Source organism: Rhodnius prolixus, unplaced genomic scaffold, assembly GCF_049639745.1.
Source record: "Rhodnius prolixus isolate KJV_2025 unplaced genomic scaffold, Rpr scaffold_12, whole genome shotgun sequence".
Classification (NCBI taxonomy): Eukaryota; Metazoa; Arthropoda; class Insecta; order Hemiptera; family Reduviidae; genus Rhodnius; species Rhodnius prolixus.
Genome location: NW_027411635.1, coordinates 264,879 through 288,506, shown reverse-complemented (window position 1 = coordinate 288,506; position 23,628 = coordinate 264,879). Strand labels below are relative to the sequence as shown.

Sequence of the window (23,628 nt, the reverse complement as noted above, 5' to 3'; positions counted from 1 at the left end):
ACATGCTTGAAAAACTAAAAAAGAAACCATGCACTATTGCATAACAAAAGATAAACTAAGGTAAACTAATAATAAAATAACAAAACTAAAGCTGATTGATAAGGAAAAACAGAAATATTAAGAAAATAAGCTTTTTGAGCACATGCTCTAGAGCAGAGTTCCCCAAACTTTTTTGTGTCGTAGACCCCTTGCCATGTTTTTCCGTGTTGGGTAGACCCCCTACTTACCTGATATTGATTTCCTGTAAATTTCTAACTGTAGTGAAGTTTAGTGTTAAAAACTTAAAGTAAAAACACATGTTAATTTATACATTTATTAATTGAATTTAAATTAAAACTACTCAAAATAAAATTTTGTATCTGTTATGTAAAATATACGTAACATTAAATAAACATAAAATAAACTATAAATAAAATAACATAAGCAATAAGTCAATATTTTTAGTGAGAAGGATGAACCTGATGCTTTAATAATAAATTATCAACATTTGGCGTCAATTTTGTAAGAGTTAATCTTAAATCTCCTCGGCTAATGATGTCCAGTCTGTTTCTTTTTTTCGTTAGGAGATTGGTAACAGCGCTGAACCCCCTTTTCACTAGGTATGACGATGGCAAGGAAATTAAAAATTTCCTCGCTATATTCCATAATACGGGATAACTAACGGGTATGTTGTTTTGCAGCCAGAATTGCTGATATCCGTTTTTAAACTGAACCTTAAGTTCTTCGTTTGTACTTAGTTCAGTCAGTTCCTCTTGTATTATGACATTCGTTTCTTCTATGTCACCATATGGATTAATTATCCACAGTGGTATTACCATAGTCAAAATATCCTCAAACCTAGATTCAAAATCTGAATAGAGGGCATTTAAATGTTGAACGTAAGTTGAAACGTCGTCTTCCTGGCAGCTTGTCTGTGACAAATTGGGGAACTGAGAAAATTCGCCCCGTCCAATATTTTGCTTCATTAGATTAACTCTGGCAAGAAACGCTGATAAGATGGACTTTGTTTTAATCAAATTTAAACTGTCGCCTTGTAATTGCAAATTAACCATATTAAATTTTGTAAACAAATCTGTTAAATAGGCGATGTCTGTTTTCCTCTTCATTAAATTTTCTTTTAAAATTTTATCTTTAGTATCCAGAAATTCTAAAATAGTCTCAAAAAGTGCAAAAAATCTTGTCAAACATAAGCCTTTCGACAGCCAGCGTACTTCAGTGTGAAGGAGTAATTGATGAAAGTGTTCGTCATTTTCTTCACACAACTGCGCAAATAACCGCGTATTCAACGCGTTGCTTCGGATTCGGTTTACTGCATCAATGACTAAATGAAGTGATTCATGCAATCTAACACTCAAATTTTTAGCAACTAATTGTTGTCGATGGATGACGCAATGTATTGCTAACACCCCTGACACATTTTGTTTTAAATAGCTTATAAATCCACGATAACGTCCAACCATGGCAGGTGCTCCATCTGTAGCTACTGATATTATATTTGATAAAGGAATTGCTTTTTCAATGAAGTAATCCTTCAAAACATGAAATATTGATTCACCTTTAGTGTCGGTTATCAAAGTTCTTGCGAAGAGCAGTTCTTCGTAGATTTCTTGATTCATAATAAAACGAACATATGCCAATAATAATGCTGCATTATCAGGTAAAGTTGACTCGTCCAGTTGTATAGAGAAATGGGTCGTTTGCAAATAATTACATAAGAAGCTTTCAATATCAGAACTCATTTCATCAATACGTCTTTCAACAGTATTGTTGCTTAAGGGAATTCTTTTAATGATATCAGATGCAGGTTTGTGTAAAACAGTTTTTAAAACCTCTTCAACGGCTGGCAAAATTAACTTCTCTCCGATAGTATGCGGTTTTCCGGATTTTGCTATAAGTAACGAGATATTGTAAGACGCCCGCAAACCATCATCATTTCTTTGTGACGTCGAAGCGAACATTCTGTCCAGTGTAGGTCTCTTCTGAAGTTTATCTTTGAGTGTTTGAAAGTATTTCAAATCTTTCTCTGTTTTATCAGGGTGGCATCTTCTCAGATGATCTTGCAGTTTAGATGGTTTCATAGCGTCATTGCCCAAAACTTTGTTGCATAAAAGGCACATAGGCGATTGTTTGTCCGGCAATGATGGAATGAAGCCAAATTTCAAATAATCAACACTGTACTGTCTACATTTCTTTTTAGATTCGGACATGGCATCAGTCATCTGTGGGCAAAATTAAATTATTTAAATAAGACAGAAAATCCAGCAGCTGTATATTAAAAATATTTTTTGATTTTTCCGAAAACATTCCATAATTCGAACATCTTCTTGCAACAATTAGCTCGAATTACGGAGATTGCACTGTAATTATAATACCGATTGCTAAAACTTTCAAAAAGAAACTATTGAGAAGTACTCGTGTAATTTTGCATGATTGAATATTAAACTACTAATAACTAAAGTCATGATTGGCGTAATTTATCTATCTTTGCTAACTACGAGTACAAAACTAAAATTTAATAAAAAATAATGTACTTACTTTTCTCCAGCACTCTCAAACAAAATAACACTGACTCACTATAATTTGTGTGATATACTATCTGTTTATATTTTTTTAAATATTTTCTTAGCACTTTCCTTTTCAAGATTCAGGAAACGAATAAACTAAACGTATTTGTCCCACATTCGTATTTATAGAGTGACGAATTGAACAAGTCAGTGCAAGGTAGCGAAGCTCTGAGACTGCGACTCTCAGGTTTTTACAAGTTCAAAATGTATTGCGACCACAAAGCGAATACCAACATCCTACAACTTACACAATTTTATAAACATATATAATAAATTTTTTACTTCATAGGTACTTTTATAAATAATGTATATGTTTTGATATTATAAGATAGTATGATGTAAGTAAATAGGTACTATCAGTGTATGTGTTGAGATCCACTATCGTGGACCCCATTTTCATTTCATGGACCCCCAAATTTTTTTTCGCTGACGTAGACCCCTTGCAGGTTGTCATAGACCCCTAGGGGTCGATATAGACCACTTTGGGAATCACTGCTCTAGAGACTGGAGAGAAGGTTATTCTTTTCGTTGGGTTCCGCTACTGGCGCTAGCTGTCCCTGACAGATCTGCCAACCTACGCGGTTACAAATTATAGAAGTTATTTTTTATTAAAAAAAAAAAAAAAAAAAAAGTATTTATCATAAAGAATACAATTATCCATTTCTTTTCTACAAATTCAGCATGTCTTCTGAAGTAACAAATGAGCATCTTGCAGCATTAATTGAGAAAATGAACTTAAATCTCCAAGGTGAAATTCGCAAAAAATCTGTAGAAATAAAACTCTTTAGAGAACAATTAGAAGTGACCAATAAACATATTATTGAGGTTGAACATGCTCAATTAGATATTGTTAAACAATTAAGTGAACAAGAGAGTCTAATTAAAAAGTTAAATAATCTCTACAGAAGAAATAATATAATTATATTCAATTTAGAAGAAGTAATGGAAGAAAATAAGCTTAATCTAATGCAAACTATTATAGAACTATTCTCTACTAGAATGGAAGTCACTCTGACCCCACAAGATATTGATGATGTTTTTCGTTTGGGAAAAAGCAGAGGTAATAGACCAGCACTTCTCAAATTGCATTCTTTTTGGCAAAAGACGGTGATACTTGAAATGGCCAAAAAACTTTCTTAAAGGTGATACTTAAAGGCACAAAAATTGTTCTTTCAAATGACTATCCAGAAGAAGTAAGAGCTGTAAGAAGAAAATTAATACCATATTTGAAAGAGGCTCGCGAAAATAACAGCAAAGCATTTTTAAGACATGACAGACTAATTATTGATAATAAGGAATACAGGTTAGAAAACTGCGAGAGAGGTCTACATAGAAATACGGAAAATCAGACACCAGGTGTATCCGCAAATATCGGTACCAAAGAAATTACAACATATACCAGTGGAGGTGAAGAAAATCTTAAGAATAAGGTGAACCATCCTAAAGTTAAGAGGAATCAGTCAATGAAGAGGAAAACTGTACCTAATGGCTCATCGTCTGGGCAGCTCAGAAAATTTGGATCGCTTGAGTCATTCATCAGAAGATTCGAATTTGATCCTGAAGAGAGATCTTTGGCTAGTCAATCAGGTAAAGATACGGTATACCAGAGGCCTCATATCGACAGGAACACCCAGGTATTAGGTAATCGGAATTATAAGTTAGGCTTATGTAAATTTGATCTTTTAAAGATTTGTTTTTGGAATATTGACGGATTTCAAACGCTATTTAATTTAGATAATAAAGAAATAGAATTGTTATGTAATTATAATATTGTAACGAAGTTGACCTGGGCGGAGAAGAAAGGCCTAGATTGTTCTAGAGGTTGAACGACCAAAGTCAATAACAGGCCGCCACTGCATAAACAAAAGGGGCGGTATCTACTTGTGGCAGAAAAGAAAGGCCTAGATTGTTCTAGGGGTTAAGCGACTAAAGCCGGTAGCAGGCCACCACTGTGTAGACAAAAGGGCCGGTCTATACCTGAACTAGAAAGGAAAGGGCTAGATTGTTCAAGGAGTTAGTGACCTGTGTAAAAGCCAGCTAAGAGAAAGGCCTCAGTTGGGGTGGTGGCATATGTGTTTCCCAGCCAGTGATTGACAGGTGAGAGTGAGACAGACGGAGTTGGAGAGAGACAGAGAATGGGAGGAGGCGGCTCACAGCTGAGGTGGTGGCAGTATGTTTTCTCCAGCCAATGAACGTCAGGAGGGCGTGGAAACTCATGCTCAGAGAGTTGGAGGAGGGCAGTCCCAGTTGGAGGGAGGCACGCAGTTAAAAGGAGGCCGACACAGCTGGAGAAGTCAGTTTTTAAGCAAGTTTTAAGGAGTTATTAGAGTTTATAGTTATTAGTCAAGTTTATGAGTTAGTCTTGGAGAGTCAGTGTTGCGGAGTGCTTCAGTGGTAGCTAGTTGGGCAATTAGTCAGTTGATGAGTAGAGCTGTGTTAGTGTAGCTGAGACTAGTGCAATTCGGTGCAGTGCGGACCAGTGGTCAGTCGTGGAACAGTTTTGTGGCGTTACGAAGTGAGTAAGTAACAGTAAACTGTTGTGACTGTTGTAAATGGTGACTGTAATGAATAGCGTTAGTTGCTTGTAAATGTTAATGTGAGTAATGTTAACGTGTTAATAAATCAGGTTATTACTTACAACTTTAGCGAGTTTTATTAGTTAATCAAACCCACATATTTAATAACTAGTGGCAGGCATTAGTTGTGTAAGTAAAGTTTTTAGAAAAACTTTACATTGGTGTCAGAAGTGGGATATAGTAAAACCGCTAGACGAGTAAGTGCTGATTCTATTAGTTCGTGTGAAGTGCTGGAAAGTCTTGGGAGGCAGACTAGTGGTATATGCCAGTAAGTACTAGGAAGCAGAACATGGAAGAGTTAATGACACTGATGAGGGAGATGAAGGAGGGCCAAAATGAGATGAACAAGCGCCAAGATGAGACGAACAAACGCCTAGACGAAACAAACAAGGGCCAGGAAAAGATGAAAGAAGAACTAACAAGGGATATAACCAGGCAAATAAGTAGGATGCAAGAAGAAATGAAGAATGAAATAGGTAAAGTCCAAGAAGAAGTAAATCAAGTCCAGAAGGAAATCCTCGATTCAAACGAATGCCAAACACAAAGAAATAGACCGATCTGGCTGAAACTTGGCGTGTGTTCTTCCAAGAGATGCTACTAACTAAACATAACCTCGATACGCGCCAGTGGTACTATCTCTCTGACTTTGCACGGACTTTTCAAACGACCCTCGTATGTAAACTTTTTACAGGAATGTTATCAAAGAGAATAATGCTGTGGGCAGAAGAGAGCAACAACAAAATGCAGGGGGTTCTACAGGGAGATTGTCTGAGCCCGTTACTGTTCATCTTGTTCATTAGTGATATTATTGAATTTTATGAAGAGCGTAATTCCAGAGGTTTAAATATAAATAACAAAAAAGAGTTAATTGTGTTGTTGTTTGCTGACGATCTGGTGTTATTTAGTCAGTCCTGGTCTGATAGTGTCGCAAAATTAAAACTATTAGAAGATTATTGTAGAACTAATTCGATAACATTAAACCCTTTGAAAACTAAGATGTTGCCGTTCAGTGCAGCTAACCGTACAAAATACATTAAAAATGTCTATTGGCAAGGCGAACCTCTGAAAATTGACAAACGGTACATTTATTTAGGAGTCCCTTTCACTACTAATTCTAAATTTAAATATGCAGCGCAGTATTTTTTAGAAAAGGCTACCCCTCAGATTGGGAAAATTATAAATATATTATGTAAGAGTAAATGCAGAAGTTGGGAAGCCTGACTAAAATTATTTGACGCTATAGTCTCCTCTACACTGCTGTATGGCGCGGAATTTTAGGCATCACAATATTTACATACTGTAGAAAGAGGGCAGGTAAGGTTCTTTAAACAGCTCCTCTGTTGGCCTAAATGTACTCCCGACTATATAGTCAGACTAGAAACTGGTAGGCTACCGTTAAGCGTAACTATCTTTAAGAAAATGTTGTCTTTTTGGATTAGAGTTCTGGCAATGGAGGAAAACAGATTACCAAAACTCTGTTTTGAAAGACTAAAAGAATTAGATAGAGTAAGTGATAAAGGAGCAGAGAGGAATTGGTTTGGTCAGTTGCGGAAGTGGCTAACAATTATTGGGGAACAAGATGTTATTTATAAAACGGAAGTAGATTCAGTTAAAAAAAATGCTACCTGATCTTAAAGAGAAGTGGAAAAACCACGAAATTTCAGTAGATGTTCAGAGGGCTATTAATTCAAGTTACAGCACTGTTTATAGACATATAAGTGGGTTAGGTGCGCCTGAGCAATATGTAACTTACAATAGTGCGATAGATAAAATTAGAGTGGTGAGCCAGCTAAGAGTGTCTAGTGACAAAATAATAAGAATATGGTATAGAGCTGGGGGCTATCACTCTATTGACACTCAATCTGTTTGCAATGTCTGCAATTTAAATAAGTGTGAAACTCTAGAACACTTTTTACTAGAATGCCCTAATTATAGCCCATTCAGGAAGCGTTAATTTTCTGAATTTATTGCCGATAAAGACGATATTCATTGGCTCTTAAACATTCAAAATAGGAACCATTTAGACAAAATGTATTTTTTCATTATAGCAGCTCTAAAATTAAGGTCATTCCATTCTGTCTAAATGAATGAAAATAAAACATAAATAATAGAAGCAATAAATTAAAACTGTCCGGTAGGACAGTTGTATAAGGGTTGACCATCAAAAACTGCACGAAAAAGTGTAACGTTGAAAAACACCCAAATTTGACAATTTTTTTCTATTTTTCTATAAAAGATAAAATTCCCAAATTTTCTTTATAATATAGGGCAAATCCTCCTTTATTACTGTAATTTTTTTGCAACCACCCAGATCTAATAGGTTTCGAGAAAAAAGTTGCCGAAAATGAGCAAAAACGGCTTTTTCAAAAAATGTTCTTCTTCTTCTTCTTCTTCTTGTTGTTGTTGTTCTTGTTACCTTTTTTGTAAACAACGTAGCGCCTAAACGCGTGAACCGATTTTCATGAATGAGGTGTCATTCGATTCGGAATTTTATGTAGATGTGCCTTTTGGGGGTCTCGGCCCTGAACATTGAATGGGAGAGGAGTTAGCCCCCTTTATGTAAGGCCCCCTCCAAAATTATTATTACTAATTACTCTGTAAATCTTGGCCCGATTTTGATAAAATTTGGTAGGATGATAGGGTTAGGGCTCCCCTACCTAACAATAAAGCGACGATCTGCTCTTACACTTGTTAAGGGGAAGTATAGCAATCGTTTCAAATTATCGACACGTGAACCGATTTTCATGAATGAAGTGTTATTCGAATCGAAATTTTGTACAGATTTGTACTTTAAAAGTCTCGACGCTATGCCTCATAAGGAGGGGAGTTCGCCCCACCCAAATAAGGCCCTTTCTAAAACTATTATTACCAATATTTCTACAAAGCTTAGTCCGATTTTGATAAAATTTAGCACGAAGAAGTGATTAAAGCTCCTCTATGTGGCTGTGAAGTGCCATCATGCTCTTACACCTACTAAGAGGAAGTACTGCAATTGTTAAAATTATCAATGAGTGAACCGATTTACATCAATGAATTGTCGTTCGATTCAAAATCTTTGCCTTTTAGGGAGAAGTACTGTAATCGCAGTTTATTTTTCTTGCTCCTCTTAAAAGGAAGTACTGAAATCGCAGTTTAATTTTGCTATTTACGTACAAATACCTTCCTATTTTATTCAAAACGCTTTCTCAAAAAAATGGTTATTGAGGATGGTTTGGGGACCGCAACTATAATCATTCTTTAAAAAGATCTCTCCAGTGGTAGTTACGGTTCCGATTTAACACCTTATCAGGTTATAATGATAGAATAGCTTATTCCAAATTTTAAAAAATCTGTAAAGCAGACGTAACTTTGCAAATAGACAAAAAGGAAAATCTATCCAAAAGGTACAAAAATCTCCTTAACAAAAACTTACAGTTTTAAAAGTTAAGTATAAGGGTTGATTAAACGCCAAAAGGTACACAAATCAGCAGTTCCCAACATTTCATTAATACTTCATTGATATAATTTAAGTAATTTTACTGCATTAACTTTTCCTTCACATTTTTTAGAATTTATTAGATGTCACAGACCCTTATGCTGGCCAGTTCATTCATAATATTTTTTTATTATAATTATGATAAAATGAGTGATGAATTATTCTGAGTAGTCACATATACATGCATGTTAAAGTAGAAAAAAACAAAGTTAGAGTCGGCCACTTTTTAAATTTCAATCACGGAGGATTCAAAACAATATTTCAGTCTTAAATTCGTCTTACCGAAATATTCGTGAGCACAAATAACATACATTTAATAACAAGTAGATTATTCAACAATATTTACTCATTTCTCAATTGTAATTTAATTTAGTCCCCCTAATTTTACTTATGGTAAAATACTGGAATAATTAGCTGTCCTAAAAATATGCATATCTTTATTTTCTTTATTTTATATTACATATATATAACATTGTGGGAAGAACACCTAGATTGAGAATGTAATTGAAGAAAACTATATTATTTGCGATAAAGCCAGATTATTTATTACTTATTATTGCAAACGTTTGACTACAACATAAAATAACAATTACTTTAATCGAAGTATGAACTTAAACCAATGATTTTTATTTAAAAATAAAAATAAATGCATAAAATCATTGATGTAAAAAAAGTTTATGAATTTTTTAGCCTCTTATTTTTTTTATATTTTTTATATCGTTTTCTTTTTCACCTGTGATTAATAGTTTGATTATTATAGATAAATAGATATTACAGTCAATCTAAGTTAAATGGTGTGCTACTTGAGTAAATATTTTGTAGACGAAAATGGCCAGCATAAGGGTCTGTGACATCTAATAAATTCTAAAAAATGTGAAGGAAAAGTTAATGCAGTAAAATTACTTAAATTATATCAATGAAGTATTAATGAAATGTTGGGAACTGCTGATTTGTGTACCTTTTGGCGTTTAATCAACCCTTATACTTAACTTTTAAAACTGTAAGTTTTTGTTAAGGATTTTATTAAATATGTAAAGAATTTTTAAGTTCATTGATAAATTGTGGTCGCTAATTTTTGTTTTCATTTTTATTTTCAAGTTTAAGTATTGAATAAAGTTTAAGTAAAATTAATGTACTGAGAGTATTTTTATTTGCAATGTTTGTTTTCAATTTGTTTTATTTTATTTTCTATCTGTTCTTGTGGAAACTATTATTTTCCTTTATTGCTAATATTATTAATATTCATTTTTATTTTTAAGTTGCCACCACAGCTATTATTATGTTTACTACTTCAATTTATATTATGACTGTGATTTTATCAGTTGAACTTTTGTAAAATATGTAACACAGAACCCCTGTAATGTGTATATATACACTAAATACAGAATATTATCTAATCTTATCTACATTTTTCCTTAATATCAATTATATGAAAATGTCGACTGAAGAGATGAAAAGCCCAAAGACACCATTGGGCACTGAGCAGCCCCGCTCAACTATACATAGAGAAGAAGAGAGACTGTTGGAGGGAGTCGGTGAATGGAGGGCGCCAATCATGTCTTCAAGAAAGCGGGTGAGAAGTTCTCCTTCATTGCCATCAGAAATTCTGGAAGAGGGAGTAAACTCAGGTATGCTGGATTTACTTGCTGAGGCGATAGAGGTTGAGAAGGAAGTGAAGGAGTGGACGGATAATAGGAAGAACATATCTCAGAGAGCTGTAGACTGGATACAGCCTAGATTTACTAAAATCTTGTTAGTTGCAAAGGATATGGCAATGATGTATGCTAAAGCGGAGAAAAAATATCTCCAAGAGGCTGTAAAATCGGCGGCTGGGGATATAAAGTTAGTGGAAAATCTCGACAATATAAAGAAAAGTATGGCTTAGGAATGGATAGGATGAATAAGCGATTAGAGGCATGGATTGATTCCATGTCTGAACTCGATGACAAATTGAATAACTTCCAAGGTGTAGTGGCCAAAGAAGTTAAGACTGGCATTGACACAGGGAATAAGATTCAGGAAGGGAAACTGGTTGAGGTTACGCAGAAATTAGATTTGATTTGTGACGTCACTAATAAAGTGTATGATGGGTTGGACTCAATGGGAACACAGTTACAAGGAATAATTGAAGAAGAAATTACAGTCAGGAAAAAAGATATGGAAGAATTTAGAACAGGAGTTACTGCTCTAACTAAAGAGGTGACTGTCCCTGCTGCAACATATGCAGATAAGGTGAAAGAAGTTCCGGCAATTAGTGTAGTTAAAAGGGCGGTGCGCCCGGTGGCGCCAGTTGTCCTTGTTCGACCTCCCTTGGGAGTTAAGGATACAAAGGGAGACATTTTAAAAATTGTTAATCCAGTAGCGGATAATATAAAAATTAAAAATGTAAGGAGACTAGGTCAGGGGGGAGTAGCTGTTGAGACCGCTACTAGTGAGGATGCAGCTAAAGTGATGGCACATATGGAACTCAAAAATAAGGGTTTCAAAGCAGAAATTCCGGGGCGTCGTGGTCCCAGGGTTATTGTACACGATGTTGATAGAGCATTGACAGAAGAGCAAGTAATGGAAGCGATCCTGAGGCAAAATGATTTTAATGAGGATGATGCTGCTGCTTTCAAGACGCAGTTTAGGCTTAGATTTAGGGATGGTAGGCCCCGTGAGGATCTTGTGGATTGGGTAGCGGAAGTTTCACCAGATGCAAGAACTAGATTACGTAAAAGAGAAAGACTGTATATAGGTTGGACAGCGTGTAGAGTACAAGACTTTATAGCTGTCAGCCGTTGTTTCAAGTGTCAGTTGTATGGCCACATTGCGAAGTATTGTAGACAATCAGGAATGGTATGTGGTCATTGTGGGGAGGATGGCCATGGAATTAAGGAGTGTAATAGGAAAGACTCTCCCGCTATATGTATTTTATGTAAGCGCGCGAAAAAGGAGTTCAGTCACGCCATTGTCAGTAAGGAATGTCAGGCATATCAGTATGCGGTTGACAGATTAGTAAATAGAACTGATTGTGGCCTTAGCAACTAGATTAGGGATGAGCGGTACTGATAAGGTGCTTCTGGGGAACGGACAGAGATCTTCTGCGGTTGCCCCACAGATAAGAAATCCGAAGATTGAAGAAAAGAGTACTAGAAAACTAGGTGTGCCTGGCGTTGGAGAGTTGCAAATTGGACAGGTTAACGCTGGTAGGGCGCGTTTGGCTATGGATGAATTAAGGCGGGAGGCAGAACTGAGAGGGCTGGATGTGCTGTTAATCCAGGAGCCATACGTGCGGAAAGGAAGGGTTGAGGGGTTTGGTCGGGGGGATAATGTTTTAGTGGATGATAGGTCGGAGAGGCCCCTGGCTGCGATAGTTGTGTTAAATGCTGAGTTGGTGACCTTTAAATATTGCGACCTGTGTGACGATTGTTCGGTGGTGGTATGGGTAGAGCCGAACCTGCTGGTGGTGTCCGGGTATTTTAAATACTCGGACCCAACGGCTGAGCATATTGGTAGGTTGGAAAGGATAAAGAGGAGGGTGGTAGAGAGATGGGGACAGGTTATAGTGGGGGCAGACGTTAATGCTAAATCGGAATTATGGTTCAGCGGGCGTACAGATGAAAAGGGGTTGAGTGTGGAAGAGTTTATAGGTGCGAATGATTTGTATGTTCTAAATAGGATGAGCAACCTTACGACGTTTGAGAATGGAAGATTTGCCACCAATATTGACGTGTCACTTGGAGGAGGGGGGATATGTCGGTGTGTGCGGGATTGGAGAATATTGGATGTGGTCATTGGTAGTGACCATAGACTGATAACGTATGGGGTAATAGGTTCCCCTTTTAATAGCAGCAGTGTAAAGAAAAGGAAGAAAAAAGTGTGTTGAAGGAGTTACGTGGAGAGGTTAAGCGCAGGAATAAGGTGGACTTTCACGGTTCGGGGTTAATAGGTTGCCTTCTTAAAAGTGGCAGAGTAAAGAAGAAAAAAGTTTGTTGGAAATGTTACGTGGAGAGGTTAAGTGAAGGAATGGAGGTGGACTCTGGTGGAACTGTGGAGGACAAAATAGGTAAATTACAGGAGAAAATGTTAGATGCAGTGCGGTATAGGAACGATGAGGGGTTCACAAGAAAGCGGAGGAATCAGAAGTGGTGGACTGGGGAGATGGAGGAGATGAGGAAAAAGGTGATAGAAATGAGAAGAAATATGCAGCGGGAGGGGAGAGAAGAGTTAAGGGAAAGGGAAAAAGAAAGGTATAAGGGGTATAGGAGGAGGTATATGAACTTAATAAGAAGGGGAAAGAGGGATTGTTGGAGGAATTTTGTCAAGGAAGAGGGTAAAGTTAACATGTGGGGCACGGGGTTTAAGATGATGATGGGTAAATGTGGGAGTAGTGAGGCAGTCCAATCAGTGAGGAAAGAAGGTGGGTACACTTCTAGTGTGCTGGGGACATTAGAGGTGTTGATGGACAGGGCTGTGGTTACTGAGGATATGTTGGAAGAAAATGGAAGGCAAGTGGGAGTTCGCCGGAAAATAGAAGAACTAGAGGAAGGTCTATGTGAAGGAGAAGATTCTGCGGTGGAGGAAGAAGTTTGGGCGGCGATTAGGAAATTTAAGTTGAATAAGGCCCCGGGGGACGATGGTATAACGGTAAAAATGGTGATGATGGGATGGAATTATATTAAGAGAGAGGTGGTTGGGATTATGGAGGAATGCAGGAGAAAGAGAATGTTTCCAAATCGGCGGAAGCGGGGGCGAGTGATCTGGATACGCAAAGTAGGTAAAGATAGAGCGGATCAAGGAGCATACCGTCCGATCTGTTTACTCCCTGTCTTCAGAAAGATACTGGAGAGAATCATACTGCATCGAATGAGCTCAGTTTTGAAAAGGTTGGAACATCGATACCAGTGTTTGGGTGTCGTGTAGGCAAATCGATAGATGATGTAATGGTTAAATTAGATGATGTGGTGAATCAGGTAAAGGAAAAATATGTTATAGGTTTGTTTTTTGATATAAAGGGGGTTTTCGATAACGTGTGGTGGCCATTATTATGGATAAGGTTATATTATGGGACGGCGGCGGCTGAGATAGTGTATGATTGGGGGCGCTTATATAAGTTACAAGTGTCGAGAGAGAAGTCTGCAGTGATGATGCTGAAAGGGAGACTCAATAGAGAAAGGCCTCCGCGAGTTTTTATGGGAGATGTAAGAGTAAGGGCGGTATTGGAATATAGGTATTTGGGGATTTTGGTTGGAGAAAGAATGCGGATAGATAGACATGGAGGAAGTGTGTGGGAAAATGTTAAGAAAGTGGTATAAGTTAAAAAGACTGTGGGGAAAGGAATGGGGATATGGTATGAAGCAGAGGAAGATATTGTATAAAGCGATAGTTGAGTCTGCTTGGACCTACGGTGCGCCATTTGTGGATACGAGAATGGTAGGGACTGTACGGAGGAGACTGGAGGCGGCGCAGAGACAGGTGCTAATGTCGATGGTAGGTGGATATCGGACGATTTCTCTGGATGCCCTGTTAGTGTTAGTAGGAGTATTGCCAGCGGATCTGGCGGTGAGGCGGGCGTCGTCAAGGTATTGGGTTAGGAGAGGAAGGAGTTTTGAGATTGGGGGGAGGACAATAGATGAGGACGAAATAGAAATGTTTGGGGGAGAAGTGATAAAGGGGCAAGTGGATCATTATATCCTGACGGAATGGCAGATGAGATGGGACACTTCAGGGAAAGGCAGGGTAGTGTGGGAAGTGATAAAGGACGTTGGAAAGAGGATGAAATGGAAATGGTTTGAGGTAGATCACTGGTCGACTCAGGTGCTATCTGGACATGGTGCGTGTAGGGAATATTTGAGGAGGTTGGAGATAAGGGATTCAGGGCTATGTAGATGTGGACACCCTGACACGATGGAGCATAAGATATTTAGATGTGTGTTAGGCGATCGGGAGAGGTTCTTGTGGAGGCAGCGGGTGGATAGGTTGGGATGGGGTTGGGAAGAAAATGTGGGTTATTGGGTTTATAAGGACAGGTGGGCCGGGTTTATGGGGTTGTGTAAAAAAATGTTAGTTAAATTGGGAATGTAGGTTTAGGTTAGTGTAGGTTAGGTTAGTTTAGTTGATATGGAGGTGGAGGAATATCGAGTACTCCACCTCTTTAGGGTTAATAGGAGTGTGTTGTGAGGTATAAATGTAATTTATTGATTGACTGCTGTAAGTGTGGATGAGATAGTTTTTGTTTTAGGATTAAAATAGGGGTACCTGATTAGTTCTTAGGTTTTATGAGATGGAGTAATATCAAGTACTCCATCTCTAGGGGGATAGGTAGTGGAAGTATTTATTGTGTGAATGTGGTGGCCTAGGGGGGCGTAGGTACGTAGCGACACCATCGCCCATTCTGGACGGAATGCAAACAGCTTCTGGCCCTCCAAGTTGGGGATCCCATTCCCTTCCAATACCGTCCCTATTCCCCGTCCCTCTTACAGGGTTGCCTGTAGGATTCCTGGGAAACTGTTCCCCGGCCCCTCAGGCAACGGGTCGAAATCAGGAGATGGTGAGTGAGTAAGACCATCGAGCGTGCGATCAGTCATGCTGCTATAGTTCAATAGCGAAGTACTGAACTACGGGTGTAAGCTGTACCAGACTACCAAGCCCAATTGCTTGCAATTGAGGTAGGATTCGTAGTGGCCGTTGGTTAACCATCAGCTCCGCTGTCCTAGGACATGAGCTGAGCGGAGGTACACCGCTATAGAAACCAGAGTACATATTGCCATAATCAGTCACTCTTACTTTGGCCTCTACCGCTTTCCGCCATCCCAGGCATTCCATCCCATTGATCCTATGGTCCGCCTTCCTTCCTAACCCCTTACACAAGCCACACTCCGGGGGGTCAGCACTCTTTGGGCACTCCCTACTACGGTGGCCTGACTGCGAGCAGTGGAGGCACACATCCTCCTTAACCCTGCAATATTTAGCTATATTCCTCTCACCTAAAACCGGAAGAAAGGCCAAAAGCAGTCCCCCGGCTGCAGAGAGAGATTGCCCACTTCTCAAACCTTATCTGCAGCACAATACTGTTGCTAAGGGCCCCACCAATACTACAACTACACCACACACTACCGCAGACGTTAACGTACTACACAAATACGTCACACTTCACCTCCAATCGCCCCTCGCCCAAACTTTAAAAACCCCTTAATTATGGCTTACCTGAGGCGATTTCCTTCGGGTTTTCTGCCACTTTTCCCTCTTCTAACCCTACCACACACTTCTTCCACTCACCGGACCAAAAAACTCCACCCAAAGACCCCCCAAAAAAACCTTTAAAAACCCTATTAAAACTAACCTACCAACTAACCAACTAAACTAACTAAAAACTACACTTAACAACTTTATACAAACAATATATACAAAACTTTTTCCTAACAAACAGCACACTATACACTATACCTACACAAATTTTCACTCCTCTACCTCACCTACCAACTTAGAAAAAACCTTCAAAAGAAGAGAGACACAAATCACGATGTTCACTCCACGAGAGCTGACAGCGAAGTCCAGTAGTTAGGGACATTCTTTCCCGTCTAACCCGTTCCTGTCAGTACTAAGGGTTCTTTAAGGACCGTTCCTATCCTTTTGGATATACCAGACCCCCTGCGCAAGCACGAAGTCGTTTTACAAGAGAAGGATGTCACCACCACGGAGAGGCTGAAGTGCTAGGCCTCACCGTCGCAGAAGTGCCCACCCAGGCATTCCCCCGCTTGGCCTCCAAAGAGGCGGGTTGAGATCAAGCTCAACCAGCGCATGGAGCCAACAAGCGTTAGCTCCACTCCCAGATCGTAGAGAAGGCAAACTCTATTTTAGCTCTGGTCAGCCGCACCCTCAAGCGAAAGGCTATGGAGGAAGTGTGCAAGGAAATGGTGAAGAATGTTGTTGTGAAGGATGTAATAGAGAATGTCAGATTGGCAGAGAGGAGTGCATGGGAGATTGGCGGTTAAGGAGGGTGAATCGCGATTAGGGGAGGTGGATCTAGTGGATGAAGAAGAGGTATTGTGCGCAGTAGGGAAATTTAAGAAAAGGAAAGCACCTGGGCTGGATGGTGTGACAGTGGAAATGGTAGTGAGGGGTTGGGAGGTGATTGGTGAAGAAGTGGTGGATGTTATGAATGAGTGTATGAATGAAGGTGTGTTTCCGAAGGAATGGAAGGGGGGTGATCTGGTTATGTTAAGGAAGGGAGAAGATAGAGATGTGAGGCTTGTATCTTCGTACCGGCCAGTGTGTTTGTTGCCCGTTTTGGGGAAGGTATGGGAGAGAGTGATTTTGGAACGCATGTTGGGAGTAATAGAAAATAGTTGGAATGAATGGCAGTTTGGATGTCGCAAGGGTAGGAGTGTGGATGATGTTCTGAGTGAGCTTGGGAAGAGAGTGGAGGAATCCCAGTCTAAATATGTTATGGGGATTTTCTTCGATATTAAGGGGGCTTGTGATCATTTATGGTGGCCTCATTTGAAATTGCGGCTTTTGGAGCTGGGTGTGTCCAGGGAAGTTTACCAGATCGTGGCGAGTTTTCTTTCGGAGAGGTCTGTGGCGTTAAGAGTTAGGAGTTGCGAGGTGAGGGAAAACGTGGAGAGGGGATGCCCACAGGGGTCGGTCTTAGGGCCGTATCTGTGGTGCGTTGTCTTTAACGAACTGTTAAGCGAACTTAGGACTAGGGGTATGATGGGCTTGGCCTTTATGGATGATCTTTGTGTCCTTGTTGAAGGAGATTCGAGGGTGGAACTGGAGAGAAGGGGTTCCTCGTGGTCGAGTTTTGTATACGAGTGGTGTGCGGAGAGGAAGTTGGATGTAAGTGAGGAGAAGACTGCGGGTATGTTGTTGAAAGGGAGGTTGCATGTGGAGAGACCGCCTCGTTTGGAGATGTGTGGAAGAAGGGTAAAAGTGGTTATTTTAAATGGAATGGTGACGCGTGTGCTTCAGGGTTCACACACGAACTGGACCCGCTTTAACCAGATGACTTTGGTGCGGCGGAGGGTCTAGTGTTTGTGTTAGCAGTCAGGTGAGAGCGACCACCTTTTGGCCCGACTTCGGTCATTTCAAAATTGTGGTTGCTGGGGATTGACAGGCAGCCTCCAGCTTCCACCAGTCGCAAATATATATATATATATATATATATTTAAAAAAAAAAAAAAAAAAAAAAAAAAAAAAAGCCAAATGCCTCGTCATCTAATTAGTGACGCGCATGAATGGATTAACGAGATTCCCTCTGTCCCTAGTTCAGTGACTCGTGTTTGTGCAGTCACAGGGTAAACATCTCTGGTGCGTGCTCCGTGTTTGTGCGGTGTTTTTAGGTGGTTCTTGGCGGTTTTTTGAAGTGATTTTTTGGTAAAGTGATCCTTTTATTGTTTCAAGTGTTGTAAAAATTGTTTGTGAGTGTAGGTTTTTATTAAGTGAATAAATCAGTGTGTTTATATAGTGTAGTGGTTTTGCCATTTTAATAGATTATTTATAAAGTCTATTTTGGGGCCCCAGGGCGTAGCCCCGGGGTTTTGTTGTGAGGAAAGTGTGTGTTAGAACACATATAAGTGAAATTGTAAAAAAACCCGGCGGAAATTGGTTAAGTTTAGGATATTTTTTGTGTTATTTATGAAGGTGCCGACCGATGGATTGGGGGTACATTGTAGAGTGACCGTTATTGACCGTTGGGCTGTGCAGTTGTGCCATTGGTTGTTATTGCAGACTTCTAATTGGTTGTTGGTTACGGCCAGCAATACTGGTAGTATTAACAGACGGTTTCCTATTTTATTTATATTTTATTTATGTAATAATTATTATTTCCGTTATTATTTTTACGTAATAATTAGTATTTCTGTTATTATTCGGTTATTATTTTTACGTAACAATTAGTATTTCCGTTATTATTTAGTTATTATTTTTACGTAATTAGTATTTCTGTTATTATTCGGTTATTATTTTTACGTAATAATTAGTATTTCCGTTATTAATTGGTTATATTATTTTTTTTAATTGAAATAAATTAAGGTATCTTAACGCAATGGCTGAGGTTCCCGGAAGGAAGGATGAGCAGGATGGTGGAGGATTGTGGGAGGGGGAAGGGGAAGCATGCACTTCGCAAATGGAGGATAGTGGGGAGAAATGGGAGAACTCGGAAGTGCTGTTTGAGTCGATGGAGGAAGGTAAGGTAAAGAATTTGTTGGAGGAGGTGTTAAGGGAAGAGGCGCTATGTAGGGAATGGGTTGACCCCGGAAAGAGAAATTTTCTCAAAAGTCGGCGGCATTTGTTGACAAAAAAATCAGGAAGTTAATGAATATCATTAGGGGGATGGCTGAGGAATGTAGGGGGATGGAGAGGAAGGTGGAGAAGATGGTAGAGCGGTATACAAGGGTGTGTGCGGACATGGAAAAGAAGGGTGAGAGGGTGGAAGGTTTGGCCGACCGCTTGGATAAAAAGATAGATTTGTGGGTGAAGGAAGGAAAAAGTGAAGAAACTTGGAGGAACCTTGAAGGGCGAATAGAGGAGAGGGTGGGGAAAATAGTAAGAAGAGAGTTGGAGAATTATAAGGAAGGAGAGGGTAGGAGGATAGAGGAACATTTGGAAAAATTGTATGAAGCGGTGAATAAGGTTCGCGTCGGATTAGAGGGAGTTCCACGAGAACTGGAGAAAGGGAGAATGCAGGAGAGTGGGAAGATGGAGGAAATAGAAAGCAAAATACATTTGATGTGTGAGAAAGTTGGTCAGAGTGTGGGTCGGATTGGGGAGATGGAGAAGGAAAGGAATGAAAGAGGGAAGAGAATTGAGGAAATTGTGGAGGATATAAAAAAGGTGGGAGTGGGAGTAGGAGGAAGGGATCGAGTGGAGGAAACGGAGCCAGAAAGAGAGAGAACTAATACATATGCGTGGAGAGTTAAGAGCGGGAAGAATGATAAGAAGAAGTCAGTGAATTTATTGAAGATTGTGAAGGAGGATGAAGGGAAGGGAGCGCCGGGGGTCGAGGTGAGGAAAGCATTAATGAAAGAAATAGACCCAGTACAGAAAGGGTGGGGCATTCAGGGTTTTAGGTTGGGGCGAGAAGGGGTTTTTGTGGAAGTTAAGGGGAAGTAGCAGATTAAAGAGATGGAAGGAGATAAAGACCTTAAAGATAGAGGCTTTAAGGTTGAAGAAGTAAGAAAAAGAGCCCCCTGGATAATAGTCTATGATGTTCCCATAGAGCAAGAGGAGGAGGGAGTGGTGGAGAGATTGCGCGAAATTTGCAAGGAGGGGAAACCGGAATTTGATAAGGAGTGTAAAGTGAGGTCGATAAGGAGACTTGGGTTCAGAAAGAACTTGGTGGTAGAAGTAAATCCGGAGATTCGACATAGACTCCTAGAGGAAGGAAGGTGCAGGATAGGGTGGGTATTACACAGAGGCACCTCAGTGTTTCAAGTGTTTTGGGTTCGGTCATATGACGAGAAGATGTAAAGAGGAAGTACACTGTGTAAAGTGTGGAGGGAAAGGGCATCTGGGGAGAGTTTGCCAGGCGGAGTCTGGGAGGTGCGTGAACTGTAGAAGCGGTGAACATGGCAGTAAAGCCGGGACTGCCCGGTATATAAAGCGGCATTGAAAGCATGGGTTAAGTCAATAGACTATGGCTGTTAGGGGGACATCTTTACGAGTAGGGAAAATAAATTTGGGAAGATCCAGATTGGCTACAGATGAAATAAGAAGAGTGGCTATGGAAGAAGGATTGGATGTATTGCTTTTACAGGAACCATATAGCATTGGTGGAAAAATTCCGGGGTATGGGGTTAAAAGCAAGGTGGTAGTGGGGCAAGGTGTACCGATGGCGGCTGTGGTGATTTTTTCGGAGGAGCTGGACTGTGTGGTAGTTGGTGAGGCGACTAATAGCCACTGTGTGGTTGTGGAAGTGGTTGGTGAAGGGGTTGGAAGGGTGGTGCTAGTATCGGCCTACTTTCAGTTTGGAGACCCAGTCGAGGGTTATTTGGAGTGGTTGGAGCAGAAGTTAAGAGGGTTGGGAGAGGGAATGGGGAGGGTGCTAATCGGTGAATGGGAAATCTAATCTGTGGTTCAGTGGCATGGAAGATGAGAGGGGTAGATTGGTGGTGGAGTTTATTAGGGCAAATGGTCTATATGTTTTAAATAGGGAAGAGAGCTAAAAACCTATAGAAGAGGAAGAGAAGGGACAAATATAGATGTGACCATGGGAGGCGAGGGGATTTTGGGGTTGGTTAGGAAATGGGAGGTTAGAGAGGTGGATGTAAACTCGGATCACCGGTAATCCTTTGTGTTTTAGAGGAGCGGTGGAAAGAGGGTAGGAAAGGGGAAAAGGCAGGGGAATAGACTGGGGGAAATATGTTTCGGGTTTGGAGGAGAAGGTGGAAGGAAGGGGAAGTGAATGGAGTAATGGAGTAGAGATGAGAGAGAAAATTAGCTGGCTGCAAAGAGCGATGGTGGAAGTGGCGAGAAGTGCTTCTGCTGTGGGTGCTGGAAGACGTAGAAGGGGGAAGAAGCAGAGATGGTGGAGTGAGGAGTTGGAGGAGAAGAAGAAGATAGTGTGTAGATTAAGAAGGAAGTTTCAAATGGAGGGGGATGAGGAAGGTAGGCGGAGGGCGAGGGAGGAATATAGGAAGGAATTACGTGAGTACAAAAAATTCGTTAGAAGGGGGAAACAGGAGAGTTGGCATCGTTTATTGAGTGGAGAGTCTGAGAGGCTGTGGGGGTTGGGGTATAAACTGGAGAGTGGAAAGTTTAAAGGAACCAGGTTGTGGCATTCCCTGAGGACAGGAGAAGGAATGGTAAGCGAGATGGGCAGTACTTAAGGAAATGGTGAAAGGGGTAGTGGTGAAGGATGATAGAGAACTGGAGACGATTTGGCAGAGGGAGGTAAGGGAGAGAGTGTTTTTGAAGGAACAGGAGTTAGAGGAGGGAGACCTAGGGCCAGTTGATGGAGAGGAGGTACTGGAGGCGATAGGGAAGTTTAAAGAAGGGAAGGCGCCTGGACCGGAAGGGGTGACGATGGGGATGATAAAGCATGGATGGGAGGTGATTGGAGAGGATGTTGTGAGTGTTTTGAATGAATGTTGGAATGAAGGAATTTTTCCGAAGGAATGGAAGGAGGGCGAATTGTTGATGTTGCAGAAAGGGGATGATAGAGACCCGAGGTTGGTCTCTTCTTATAGGCCGGTGTGTTTGTTGCCGTGTTTGGGAAAGGAGCGAGTAATTTTAGAAAGGATGTGGGGAGTGATTGAGAGAGGATGGGATGAATGGCAATATGGATGTAGGAAGGGAAGAGGGGTGGATGATAGTAGGGAGAAAAGTATTTATTATAGGCATTAAGGGGGCCTTTGACCACCTGTGGTGGCCACATTTGAAGCTGAGGTTGCTAGAATGTGGCATCACGAAAGAAGCGTATAGGGTAATGGCGAGTTTTCTCGCAGAAAGATCGGAGATCTTGGAGGCCAAGACGTGTGGAGTGAGAGATGAGGTGGAGAGAGGGTGTCCTCAGGGGTCGGTCTTAGGACCGTATTTGTGGTGCATGGTGTTTAATGAAATTTTGGGTGAACTTAGAGTCAGAGGTATGATTGGATTGGCCTACATGGATGATCTATGTGTGCTGGTTGAGGGAGAGTCCAGGGGTGAAATAGAGAGGAAAGGATGTGTGTGTTGTATGTTGATAAAAGAATGATATGCGGAAAGAAAGTTATATGTGAGTGAGGAGAAAACGGCGGCCATGTTGCTTAAAGGTCGCTTGAGTGAGGAGAGGCCACCTCGGATAGAGATGAGTGGAGTGAGAGTGAAAATGGTTAAGGAGTATAAGTATTTGGGTGTGTGGTCGTCTCCAGGATTGAAAGTGGGAAAACATGTAGAGAGAATGTGCGAGAGTGTGGAGAGGAAATGGGAAAAACTGAGAAGATTGTCTGGGAGTGATTGGGGGTATGTATTTAAGGAGATGGTTGTAGTGCATAAGTGTGTGGTAGAGTCTGTGTGGGGATTAGGAGCTTGTTTTGTCTGGCCTAGGTTGCTGAGTGGAGATAAAAAGAGGTTGGAAAGGTGCCAGCGCAGAGTGCTTCTGGCTTTAGTGAAGGGTTATAGGACGGTGCCGATGGTTGCATTGCCAGTGGTGGCAGGTGTGCTGCCGGTAGTTTTTAAAGTGGAGGAGGCCGCTTTATGTTATTTTGTCAGGCGAGGATTAGAAACTATGCTGGGGGGAAGGGTGGTTGATAACAGACGAAATGGAAATGGAGGGTTTGAAAGGAATGAAAACGAGAATAAGGAAAGATATTTTGGATAGGTGGCAGGAACAGTGGAGGGAGGGTACGAAGGGTAGGCCGGTGGTTGAGTTTATTCCTGATGTTAGGGAGAGGATGGAAGGGAAATGGTGGGTTATGGATCACTATGTAACACAAGTGATCACAGAACACGGGGCAGGAAGGGCATATCTTAGTCGTTTTGTTTACTTCCAGTTTTAGGGAAAATCATGGAAAAGTTAATTGTGTTGAAACTAACTAGAGTGTTTTATAGTAGTATTTCTGGTAGGCAGTTTGGTTTTATGTATGGTAGATCAACTGAACAAGCGATATGTATGTTGAGAGATATAGTTGGGAGGAGGCAGGAGAAGTATGTAATGGGTATTTTCCTAGATATGACTGGTGCTTTTGATAGAGTTTGGTGGCCTGGTGTTTTGTGGGTATTGAAAAGATTAGGTGTAAAAGGTGATGTATATAATTTGATGAAGGATTATCTTAGAGGTAGATGGGCAGAAATGAGATGTGGTAAATGGAAGGTTGGTAAAAAGGTAAATAGAGGTTGTCCCCAAGGATCCGTTTTGGGTCCGCAGATTTGGAAATTGGTGATGGATGAATTAATAGAGGAGGTTGGGAAAGTGGGTGAAAATGAAGTAATTGTTTATGCATATGATGGAGCAATTGTTGCGTGGGGTAACTCTCGGAAGGAATTGGAAGAAAGAGGTGCTGAAATAATGGACCAGGTAGAAAAATGGTGTGGAAATAGGAAAATGAAG

The 23,628-nt window shown here is 40.4% G+C and overlaps 2 protein-coding genes across 2 annotated transcripts; one reads left to right on the top strand and one right to left on the bottom strand.

The window, feature by feature from the left end:
- Positions 1 to 440: 440 nt before the first annotated feature.
- LOC141461954 (protein FAM200C-like) lies at positions 441 to 2,219 on the bottom strand. The gene has a single exon (XM_074143440.1). The coding sequence runs from the start codon at positions 2,217 to 2,219 to the stop codon at positions 441 to 443; it is 1,779 nt and encodes a 592-aa protein (XP_073999541.1).
- A 9,433-nt stretch (positions 2,220 to 11,652) lies between these two features.
- Positions 11,653 to 12,483, top strand: LOC141461953 (uncharacterized). The gene has a single exon (XM_074143439.1). It carries the CDS (start codon positions 11,653 to 11,655, stop codon positions 12,481 to 12,483), a length of 831 nt encoding a protein of 276 aa, XP_073999540.1.
- The last annotated feature ends 11,145 nt before the right edge of the window (positions 12,484 to 23,628 follow it).